At 36.0% G+C, this 12,621-nt stretch overlaps 1 protein-coding gene across 1 annotated transcript in view; it reads right to left on the reverse strand.

Moving 5' to 3' along the window:
• Nucleotides 1–12,621, reverse strand: part of LOC126457560 (esterase FE4-like) — a 49,537-nt gene that overhangs the window by 12,839 nt on the left and 24,077 nt on the right. Inside the window, exons 4-8 of the mRNA XM_050093973.1 lie at nucleotides 12,198–12,332; nucleotides 8,520–8,670; nucleotides 4,196–4,381; nucleotides 2,785–2,984; nucleotides 678–843 (exon numbers count right to left, since the gene is read on the reverse strand). Coding sequence (XP_049949930.1) covers nucleotides 678–843; nucleotides 2,785–2,984; nucleotides 4,196–4,381; nucleotides 8,520–8,670; nucleotides 12,198–12,263 — 769 coding nt within the window. The 5' untranslated portion in view covers nucleotides 12,264–12,332. The remainder of the gene's footprint in view (nucleotides 1–677; nucleotides 844–2,784; nucleotides 2,985–4,195; nucleotides 4,382–8,519; nucleotides 8,671–12,197; nucleotides 12,333–12,621) is intronic.

Raw genomic sequence — 12,621 nt, forward strand, 5'->3', positions numbered from 1 at the left:
GTTGCGAAAGCTTGAATTTTGTGTGTATGTTTGTGTTTGTTTGTGTGTCTATCAACCTGCCGGCGCTTTTGTTTGGTAAGTCACATCATCTTTGTTTTTAGATATATATTTCCCACATGGAATGTTTCCCTCTATTATATTTGTATTTATTTCAATTATATATGAGCTACACAAAAATAAGTTTTCAAGATGATGAATTAGAATCTGTGTATTTGCGTTATTTTGAGAATTTGTAGATGGCCAATGCTTGAAAAGCTAAGACAGCAATGATTTTGCTTCATTACAGAATAAAATGAGATACTGGAATGTATCTATTTAATGTTGCTTAAAGATAGAGTACAAAAAGTTTCATTTCATTGTATACAAATATAATACTATAAGCTAACAACTTTTATTGCATTCGTCATGGTTAAAAAAATTTACGTAGTCATAACTGATCTGGTGATCATCATATAATCAAGTGAAACATGCATCTGAGGCTGATGAAGTTATTTTTTTACAGTCCTCAGTATAAACTTAATATTGTGGTAGTGGTAGAATTGTGCACTTTTCTCTCGAAACTACTCTTAAAAAATATATTGCAAGTTCACTTTATCCATATCTCTGAAGCAGCTGTTATCTTGAGTGTTAAATCTGCTCATTCCATGAATAAATATATGTATAATCTATAATCATACCTTGTGTCCTAACAAGCAGTTCATAGCTTGTAACACCTGTTAAGTATGGCACATGCGTATAGCGGTTTTCTGATATCAGTTTAGCTGGATGCTCAGTCAGGAATGCACCTTCATTTTCTGGTTCCACATGTGGAGCCCAAACACAGATAAGGGCATTTTTACGGTCCTGGAATGAAAGAAAATCTTGCTTATTTGTTTAAGTCAAACAATGGAAAATCCAGCATAGAATTTTTGTTGTACCTATTTGTGACTCAACATCTTCATTGCTTATGTGTTTATTATCTACTCCTGCACATTATGCTACAAGTACGTTTGCTGAACTTAAATCTCTGTGGTCTTACTCGTTCAAATCATCTGTACACAAATATTAATATCAACTTACATAAATTCATGTCACTAAATGACTTTGTGCTCAAAGGGGATTTGTTCAACATTTTGTTGTGCATCTCATATAAATATCTGAGACAGCGGTTTGTCTAAATGGAAATAACAGTATGTCTTCTTTCCTTATACTATCATGTAACAATTGAGGGAAACATAATTCTTAGTGGCTTACTTTTTTATCAGTGATGTTTTGCTATATTAAAAGGCAAAATTTTACTAAGAAAAAAATGTCATAGTGCATTGGTATGAAGGCATCTATAGCTGAGAGGTCATCAGCAGTGCAATGTTGATGAGCAGGCTTCAACACTCGTGGTTTGAGAGATTTTTCCATTGGTGGTAGCACTAGAACAGCTCCATACAGCCGTATGAGACTCACTGAGGAGCTGCTTGGAAGGATAATACAGCCAACAGTATTTGCAACCCTGGCAGAAGCTGAGTGTTGCGTGGTTCTATCCCCTTCCATACTGCATCTAAATGGCACCATATTTCACAATGCTGAAATTGTGGACAGTAACCTCTGCACATTTCTCTGGGCCTGACCACAGAATTTTTGAAATATATGTTAAGAACTAAGATATCAGTCCACATCTGCTCATTTTGATCTTTTAACAAACTTGTCAAAACTTATTGGTGTATTTTTCATACACTATAAGTTCAATCCAGTTTACCTACTGCAATAAAATTTTTTTCAGTTCCATAAAAGAGCCTTGGGCATGTTCCTACGAACAACTGCTTCTTTCATATTTCATTTCTTGGCTTGCAATTTCTTCATCTACAAACAACCTCTTGATATGTAGTACAGGCAGATAACTAATTTTTTAAAAAAAGAACTGAATCTCCTTCTCTAATACACATTGTGATCTAGTTTTAGTCACATTCACAAAGAAAAATTTGAAATTCAAATTTGGAAGAAAAGTGCAAATCAGGTCATGAAAACTGTAATGAACTTCACACCATTACAATTTCATTTGTAACTAATTTTTCTGCCCTTCATTCCATGACACTTCTCCATTTAAAACAATGCTTTATTAAGCTCTAGCAACTAAACACAAAGATTCATAATCTATGTTTTCTTTTGTAACAGAACATTTGCTGGGAATTCATGAAGTATATATGTTATACAGTATTCCCAATGATTACAAGACAGTGTGGAAAAGGTAAAGTGGAAGTACGGTATAAACCAATGTCAACATGTCAGAAGCTAGTCAAGGGATCGATCCATCATAAATGAATTAACACGTCAAGGGTGTGAGCAAATCATCTTGTGTAAAGTGAGTAGTAGTGACAGAATATGTTAGGAGAACTTCCAGTGACATTTCTAATGTAACTTTCAGTTTTAAATATAAGGTAATGTGAATCATTAATTTAATCTCCTATTAAATAAGACAATATTCTTTAATAAAGTATCCTGTAATCATGTTGACTGAAGAGCTTTGAAAATTATTGTTTGTCATTTGATTCAGTATGTTTTGGACCATAATTTTTCACAAAATAGAGAATATAGCGAATCTCTCTCTCTCTCTGCCTATCTTTTTAACAGTGTCTGGTTGGACAAATACATGGAAAATAAAAACAGACTGTGCTAATTCAGACTCCTCTTAAACAAGGTGTGTTTAAATCCTTTGACAGTTAAATATATTGTAGGTTGTTCAGATTAGTATCATAAATCTGTTAACTTCTGTGTATTAAATCTCTCAACACTTGACAAATCTGGAATCATTACCTTTGGATCCAAAGCTGGCCCTCTTGCTTTGACAAATTCCTTTGCATCAACAGTCATCAAAAACTCCATAAGTTCTGAAGTGGTCTCTCCAATAAATCCCAAATATGATGCATAACGGAATGTTCTGTCAGTAGCATTTGTAGTAAATGCCCAAGGACTAAGTGCAGATCCACTCTGTGCTATAGCTCGTTTGAAAAGACCTGTGAGCACACAAAGATTGTTTATTCAACACAAAGAAAGGAGAAAATAAGTACATTATGTCAACTTAAGATCTTTGCTTGACATGAAATTATGTTTTTGGCTTTGCTAATTTTTGTCACAATGATTTCCTCCAGCAATGTTCAATATTTTTACTAATATGACACTGGTCATTTATGCATTTCACTCAAATTCCTAATATTTACTTTATTTTGCATTTACATCCCTCATTATCATACTGTAATGGGATTTACTGCCATTTATTTGTTTCTGAAATATGCTGTAAATGTCTTCTACCTTCCCATGAGTAAAAAAGTAAACAGCAGAGAAAAATTATAATAGAGAAGTTTATACTAACTAACAGGAGTTACAAAACAAGTTTATGTATAAAAACAATTTATTATTACTTTCTATTACTAATTTTGAAACATATTGAAGGGGTATGGACTTTGCATCTCAAAACTGTTCGACATTATGAGACTACACAGTGAATAATGCAGGGACATCTTCTTGGAAATGCCAATATTTCAGTGGTAATTGAGATTTCAGTGGCTGATAAAATTCCTTTTAAATATGTCTGTTATTCAGTACAATCTCATACAATTTCAATTGGAAATTAGTGATATTTGTAATCACTTTGCATTCTTACATTTCAATTCTGGAGTTTTTTGCCCTTTGAAAATATTTCAGTGCAAAGCCATCACAAAATCTCTGATTTTCTAGTGTTAAAAGAAGTAAAAATCATAGAGGGAGGATTGTCATGGGTGACTTTAACAATGAACACAACTATGGAAAAATGTTGTAGGTGGTCATTATGTTCAGCTTCTCCTATGAATTAAGATTCAGGTTTCAGATATGATGATTGCATTTCCTGACACATGTCTATTGGACTTGTGTTGATGTTTTGGTATGTACCATCACTTCTCAACACATTTGGAATGGTAATATCTTATAGCTTTTTAAGTAAGAATTGAATCTTATTTCTTTTTAACTCCCAGAATACTTCAGATTATTTTCTGCCAAAGGAGTGAGTAAATTAGTTTTCTCAGCTTCTCATGAAGTGGGACAGTAATTGCAATGGGTAATATAAAGTCTTTTGCAGCTTAAGAAATGACGGTATTGATGATGTGCACGTCATAAATGATCTATTTGGTTGACCTAGTATGCTGCTCCACAATTTATTACATTATATTATACGATTTTATTGCTATACCTTTTGATAATGGTGACAGCATGTGGTAATGTACAGCAGATCCTCCTGAACTCTGACCGGAAATAGTAACTTCATCTGGATTACCACCAAATGCTCTAATGTTTTGCTTTATCCACTTCAGTGCAAGGACCTGATCTTTCATTCCAAGATTTCCAGGAAGGAGAGAGTCACCTGTGCTCATGAATCCTGTATTCAACAAAAATTCTTTCAGCATGGAACAGAAGACATGTCATTTGAAAACAAAAATTTCTTTGCAGATACTCTTTTGTATATAATTTGTAATAGACAAAAAAAATTGCAATTTGAATAAAAGTAAAGTTTTAATTATCTGAAAAAGTAATAAATGATTAGACAGTATGAATGTACTATTTTTATTAGTTTAAAGGTTGTTGATATTAGGAAGGAAGATTCTCCGATGTGCTATATTTTCCTTTTCTAGTTTGAAAAAGAGAGAGATTATAAGGGAGGGGGGGGGGGGGGGGGATGATGAGGAGTATGATGTAATTCTGAAAAAAGAAAGAAATGCACAACTTGAATATGGATGTATTGTTCTTCAGTTACATAAAACAGATCAATTTTAGCAACATAACATAAATTGTTAGTATGATCTAAAATATTAATACTTTAATGATCTTTAGGACATACATGCTCCAAAAGTATTGTCACTAATCTACTGAGGTGTGTTACTGATATGTGTGGTAACTTCTGTCCCCTTGCAATAGGCAATAGATGAGGGAATAGTAGCACCAAAACAAATTATCTTATTGAACAAATTTTATTTGCAAATATCAGACACACAAGAACACAGAAGGTGAATCAGCCAGTGCATGAAAACAAGAGTGAAATTAAGCCAGTATGTTGGGTGGTCGATGGTTAGCACATATGCAAGAGTGTGAACATATTCATCATGTTTGAATAAACATTTATATCACTGACACGACACACTGGCTCTCTGGTATGAAGTAATCCATCGTGGGCCAATAGTTTTTCTAATGATGGCATGCTGGAAATCTACATTACTTGTCAATCATCTAAAATGCAACCACTTTCCAATCAAAATGTGATGTAGAAATAGCTGCACACCTGGTCATAGTGTAGGAAGGCTGTCTAACTACAGAAACTGTGCCTCTCAATGTGAGATTAAAGTGTTTACTATTAAAATATTGAGTATCTTCTGTTGAAAGAACCGAGTGAGGTAATGCAGTGGTAAGCCCACTGGACTTGCATCTGGGAGGATGTCAGTTCAAACTTGTATCTTGCCATCCAGATTTAAGTTGTTTGTGATTTTATTGTAAATCACTTAAAGCAAACACTGGGATTGTTCCTTTGAAAGAGCATGGCCATTTTATTTTATTTTATTTTTTATTTATTTTTTTTCCCATTCCTTCCCTACTCTGAATTGGTGCTCTCTCTGTAATGACCTTGTTGCAGATGGGACATCAAACACTAATCTCCTTCTCCCTCGTCCTCCTTCTCTTGACAAGGGACATGTGACCTCTTGTTTCATATACTCCTACTTTGAACTGTAAGTCATAGGACAAATTCATTCAAAAAATTCACTACAACTAATATAATTGTTGTGGTGTGTTAGCTATCAGTAGCATGTTGCATCAAAATACCGACATGTAGAGTTTATGGCTGGAAATGGCATGATGTGTCAAAATATTGATATCTAGAGTTTATGGCTGCTTATCATTACTGCAAATCCAAGAGGCTTGTTTCAATACAGCTGTGGATTGTAACTAAGAAGGCATAGATAATATATCAGAGCACATAGTACTTTAACTCTGATGAACTTGAGAAGTCTCCAGCACACAAATGAATACTGGACATTTGTGGATCATGACCTACAGAGAAATAACTATACATTATGTACCAGCAAAAAAGACTGAACTGAAAAATGAAGTGCACATCTCTCCAGGAGGCATGCCTCCTGCTGGTGCATGTGCAGAAATTATGTCTGTATGTCAATTTTCCTATGAATGTTTTCTATTCTTCTTTCAGTAAGTTTTCTTCATTTAAAAGTTTATAGCTATAAAAACAAGAGGTCAAAAACAGAATAAAACTATGCAATAGAGAATTCAGGATTATTAATCAACAAAACACCAATATTTTATATAACTGAGAGAAAAGAAGATTCGACAGGGAAAACACAAATACAGGGCACGAATGAGAAGTGTAATGTGTTTCTTAATGCACTAATGCACCATTTTCATGCAGACTTCCACAAAACCACCATTATTATTATTATTATTATTATTATTATTATTTTAATGAGAAGTGAGAACAGCATAATTACAGATGGAATGGAAATTGCTAATGTACTCAACAACAGTTTTATAGAATTCTGTAAAAATTTAAAGGGGAAAAGAAGTCACCAAGGATCAAAGCAGTCTAGAACACTTGGACAACCATCCCACTTAATTTTCCTGGAACCAGTGATGTAACCAGAACTCATAAAAAGAATTCATAGATTGAAACCCAAGAAGTCTGCAAAAGATAATGAATTATCAAATTATTTCATAAAGTGCATAAATGAAGAAATAATTAATCTCCTTTGGATATAGTAAACTGGTCACTTAGAAAAGGAGTAATTCTAGAAAAAGTAACAATAACATATAAGAAAGGTGACAAGGATAATGTGAATAACTGCAGACTGGTGTCTTTAACCACTGGTTACTCATAAACAAAAGAGATGCTCAATGCATGCGATGCTCCCAGAGGAACATAGTATTCTGATTCCAGAACAACATGGTTCCCATAAAGGGAAATATACAGAAACCACTATCTCCAGCCTAACAAAATCTGTTATACATGCATTAGGCAATACAATCTCTGTATCTGCTATGTTTCTGGATTGGTCTAAATCTCTTGACATTATCACATATACAGCACTAACTGAAAAACTTGAAAGCTACAACATACATGGACATGCAGCACAATGGGTAAAACCATATGTCAGTATGTTCAAAAGAGAATTTGGATGCAGATCTCAATTTGGCATATTAAGTGCAATGTACCTCAAGAATTTCTACTAGGGTTACTTGACTTCAACCTTCTTATAAAACTGATGATGTCAGTCATAAAGATCAAAGACTATGGAATGCTGAGACATGACATTAGTGAATCTAGAAGAAACACTTTAAAGAAGCATGTTCATATCAACAAGTAACAAAGTATAATGGCTCATACAGAATGAATTTATTATAAATCTGGAAAAAGCAGTATTCATGGTGATTTACTTTCTTGTAAGTAACTGTAAAAAGGAATATAACATCATTTTAAAGAATGTTCATAGTGTTCACAAATAGAGACAAGGAAACTTACAGAGACATATTCATCAATGAATCAAGACTTTAAGAAGGTACCTCTACCAAATTTTAAGGGATTACAGTTCACAATAAACTACAATGGAGACAAGACATAGACAATGTCTGCTGTGTTTTTTAACAGTGTGATATTTTTTATGAAATAGCTTGCACACTATGTTGACAAACAACTTCTATGAACAGTGTACCATGCTGTGTTTGAACCATACTGACAAAATGGAATTACTATTTTAGGAAACGCCAGCAGCAATAATACCAAATGAATTTTGTGTTGAAAAAGGCCATTAGGACTGTCTTGTATAAAAAACCGACAGATTCTTGCAGAATTGTCTTTCATAATCTAAAAATACTGACATTTTCATAGGACATTTAACAACAATAAGTCAACTAATCAAGGGCAATAAATTGCTTGACGAAGATGTAGATTATCATTCATATGACACAAGAAACAGAAACTAGCAGATATGTGTACCACACAGAACTTTTAGCTGTTGATAGAGATCCTTGATACTTAATAGTGAAATTGATAATGTATTTTCTTAGGATCTACAGGACAGTACAAGTAAAAGCATGTTCCACAAACTTCTAAAGAACTATTTAACAAAAATGATTTTTGTAGTCTAGAGGAGTATATGTGTAAAGAATGAGTAATGCTATTGTTACTTCTAAGTGTGTCCTGTAATCACTTGAATGTATTGTAGTATGTAAATTGAAGACCCAAATATTAATTGAGAGAAAAAAAAACATGCAACGCAACTATCATTGTTGCTAATTTACTATTTTACACTGAAATTTGAAGGCCAAATATTTTTAAATACTGAGGTAAGTTGACTTGTCCCAAATTCAAAACAGACACTCTGTGCATAATGTAAACAAACAAGACCAATTAAAAATCAATCAATCTAGTTGTAATATTATATTTAATAAGTGAATTATCATTTGTAAATAATTACTTTTAACAGTCAAGATTCTGCTTGTATTGTCAAGTTTCTTACCTAAAGCTCCAAGACGATACTGTATGGATACAACCACTATTCCATGATCAATATAATAATCTAAATAACGTTGCTGAGCATAGCCAGTTCTGAAGCAGCCAACATGTATCAGGACCAGAACTGGTCTTGGGACACTTGTATCAGATGGCAACTGCAATTTAATAACAATCACACATTATTAAATGTTCAGGCTCTGTACTTCAATTTTTAATATCCAACTATATCAAAATTGTGAATGAAGAGCAATCAGAAAAAAGAAAATGAAAATCCAGTGTATAACTGTAAGGATAGTGTTTATTTTTGGTATGCTACTTTGTACTGACACAAGCTTTACTTCAGCAAATAACAGAAAACCGTTGAATTTATTATGTAGTAGTGTTTTTCATTTAGTTTTTATATATTTCATCATCCTTTCTCTTTGTATCCTATAATATTATAGGTTTTGTAGACACATATGAAAAATGTATGTGAAATGATTTTCATATTAAGATCATACTTGCTGAGATGTTATGTATTTTAGTGAGAGGTAGTAAAATATGAAACATATGTAGTTTCTTTTTTTTATTTATTTACATTTTCTTTGGGTGGAGCTATCGTAATGATGGCTTTTGCAAACATCAGACTTAATACCATGGTTATATTTACACTTATAAAATACACTATATTCTGTAGCTGTTGCTTCTTATGTCTATTTTTTACGTTTATCACATTAGAACTGATCTGCTAATGCCTCATGTTACAATCATTACAAAATTTGTTGAAAGAATATAAACATTTTTCTATTAAAAAACATTTTAATTTTGTTTTAAAAACATGTTCCGTGTATGTTCTTAGAGCATTTGGTAGCTTGTTATACCAAAAACAGAAATAGTTACACTTTACACTTTGTTCTAGTGTTGTGATCATGTACATCACTGCCCTGGGTAGCTTCTGTAGGTCAACTTATAAAAAATATGACTATTTTGAAGTTGTACAGGGAATATATTGTCAGATGTTTGTACTGCACAAGCACTTCACGACATGAATCTCTATGTCCCATTCCATGTAAATGTCTTATTGCTCTTTACTGTAATAGTAGTATTCTTTTTAAAAGTACATCAGCTGCACAGCCCTATAGTTCACTTCCGTAATTGAGAAAGGTGTAAAGTGTTCCATAATATACTAATTTCCGTGCTTAGCTAGGAAGTATCTTTGCAAGGTGGCTGAGGAGATATATGGCACTACTGACTTTTCCGCATACGAAAATAATGTGGTATGTCCACCACAAATTTTCATCAACATACACACCCAGGAATTTACAGTTGCTATTTTCTGTTGCAGAGATATTACACACACTATTCATATTCTTGTGGTGAGAACTGCCTGTTTTAAATGTCAGTGGTTGAGATTTGGTGACATTCACCTAGAGTCCCTGATCATTGTAGTATTTTGTTACTTCTGTTACACCACTAGTAGCAACAGATTCTAGCACATTATATTCACCCCCATAGAATAAGATTGACATGTCATCTGCATAGCTTACAATATGGGAGTTAATGGGTTGTGCAATGTCGTTAATATACACTCCTGGAAATGGAAAAAAGAACACATTGACACCGGTGTGTCAGACCCACCATACTTGCTCTGGACACTGCGAGAGGGCTGTACAAGCAATGATCACACGCACGGCACAGCGGACACACCAGGAACCGTGGTGTTGGCCGTCGAATGGCGCTAGCTGCGCAGCATTTGTGCACCGCCGCCGTCAGTGTCAGCCAGTTTGCCGTGGCATACGGAGCTCCATCGCAGTCTTTAACACTGGTAGCATGCCGCGACAGCGTGGACGTGAACCGTATGTGCAGTTGACGGACTTTGAGCGACGGCGTATAGTGGGCATGCGGGAGGCCGGGTGGACGTACCGCCGAATTGCTCAACACGTGGGGCGTGAGGTCTCCACAGTACATCGATGTTGTCGCCAGTGGTCGGCGGAAGGTGCACGTGCCCGTCGACCTGGGACCGGACCGCAGCGATGCACGGATGCACGCCAGGACTGTAGGATCCTACGCAGTGCCGTAGGGGACCGCACCGCCACTTCCCATCAAATTAGGGACACTGTTGCTCCTGGGGTATCGGCGAGGACCATTCGCAACCGTCTCCATGAAGCTGGGCTACGGTCCCGCACACCGTTAGGCCGTCTTCCGCTCACGCCCCAACATCGTGCAGCCCGCCTCCAGTGGTGTCGCGACAGGCGTGAATGGAGGGACGAATGGAGACGTGTCGTCTTCAGCGATGAGAGTCGCTTCTGCCTTGGTGCCAATGATGGTCGTATGCGTGTTTGGCGCCGTGCAGGTGAGCGCCACAATCAGGACTGCATACGACCGAGACACACAGGGCCAACACCCGGCATCATGGTGTGGGGAGCGATCTCCTACACTGGCCGTACACCACTGGTGATCGTCGAGGGGACACTGAATAGTGCACGGTACATCCAAACCGTCATCGAACCCATCGTTCTACCATTCCTAGACCGGCAAGGGAACTTGCTGTTCCAACAGGACAATGCACGTCCGGATGTATCCCGTGCCACCCAACGTGCTCTAGAAGGTGTAAGTCAACTACCCTGACCAGCAAGATCTCCGGATCTGTCCCCCATTGAGCATGTTTGGGACTGGATGAAGCGTCGTCTCACGCGGTCTGCATGTCCAGCCCGAACGCTGGTCCAACTGAGGCGCCAGGTGGAAATGGCATGGCAAACCGTTCCACGGGACTACATCCAGCATCTCTACGATCGTCTCCATGGGAGAATAGCAGCCTGCATTGCTGCGAAAGGTGGATATACACTGTACTAGTGCCGACATTGGGCATGCTCTGTTGCCTGTGTCTATGTGCCTGTGGTTCTGTCAGTGTGATCATGTGATGTATCTGACCCCAGGAATGTGTCAATAAAGTTTCCCCTTCCTGGGACAATGAATTCACGGTGTTCTTATTTCAATTTCCAGGAGTGTATATATGGAAGGGAAAGGGTCCAAGGATTGAGCCCTGTGGTATTCCTTGTAATACAAGTTCACTGGTGGACTGGGAGTCCATTATTTTATTACCTAGTTTGTATGAAAATTTAGTGCTTTGCTTACGGTGCAGCAGCTATGTGGTTAGAAGATTCATAGCTTGATCCCCAATACTATAAGATTTTAGCTTTTTAAGAAATACCCGATGGTTTACCGAATCAAATGCTCTTGTAAGGTCCAAAAATATACCTGCAGTCTACATCTTCTGGTCCAACAGACAGTAAACTTTGTGGATGAACTATGTAATTGCTGTGGTTGTACTTAGCTCTGTTTCTGTCTGGTAGATGAAATGTCACTATCTTGAAAAAGTATTTTCCACTTAGCAAATCACTGACGGTGAAACAGCATTTAGGTGTGAGATACAGTTAATGTGCTAATGAACTAGTAACTATATATAACTATAGAGAAAGAAAAAACAACAGAAGAAAACTGGATGTATCTCTTTTTCTGTGCTCTCTCTTATGCATCATAATACTGAGTACATAAATATTGTGTTTCTGTGTTTATTTCATCTGTTAGTTCATTTCTATCTTTAAAGATTTGCAACATTTGGATCAGTCCATTAGACTAATTTTTGCTCTATTTCTGAAGTTGAGAGTAACTACATCTATTAGAAAATCTCTTGTGAAATTACCTCTGGGCTAAAGACATTCAGGTAGAGACAGTCCTCATCTCCCTTTATGTTTCCCAAACCATCCATCTGTATGCATCGGTTTGGTGTTTGCAGAGCATCTTTTTCTTCTGTCCAAGAAGACACAGGTACTGGTGGCTGCAAATCACGGCAAATTTACAATCACATTGTTATGCAACTGCTAATTGTACAGTTCTTCTAAAACCGTATTATTATTTAGTTATTATAATTGAGATACAAGTGTTTTATTCACAGAAAATGATGTGTCAGTGAATTTTTAATGGATAAAAATTGCATTATTATCATGTAAAAGTGGACACATGTCATTACAAAAAAATATCAAAATGAAATTTCACTTGGGGAAAACAGTAAAATTATGAAGAGACAGGCAAACCTTCAGGAGGAAAAATTGTAGTACTACCAATAG

The sequence above is a fragment of the Schistocerca serialis genome, chromosome 2, assembly GCF_023864345.2.
Source record: "Schistocerca serialis cubense isolate TAMUIC-IGC-003099 chromosome 2, iqSchSeri2.2, whole genome shotgun sequence".
In the NCBI taxonomy this organism is placed as follows: domain Eukaryota; kingdom Metazoa; phylum Arthropoda; class Insecta; order Orthoptera; family Acrididae; genus Schistocerca; species Schistocerca serialis.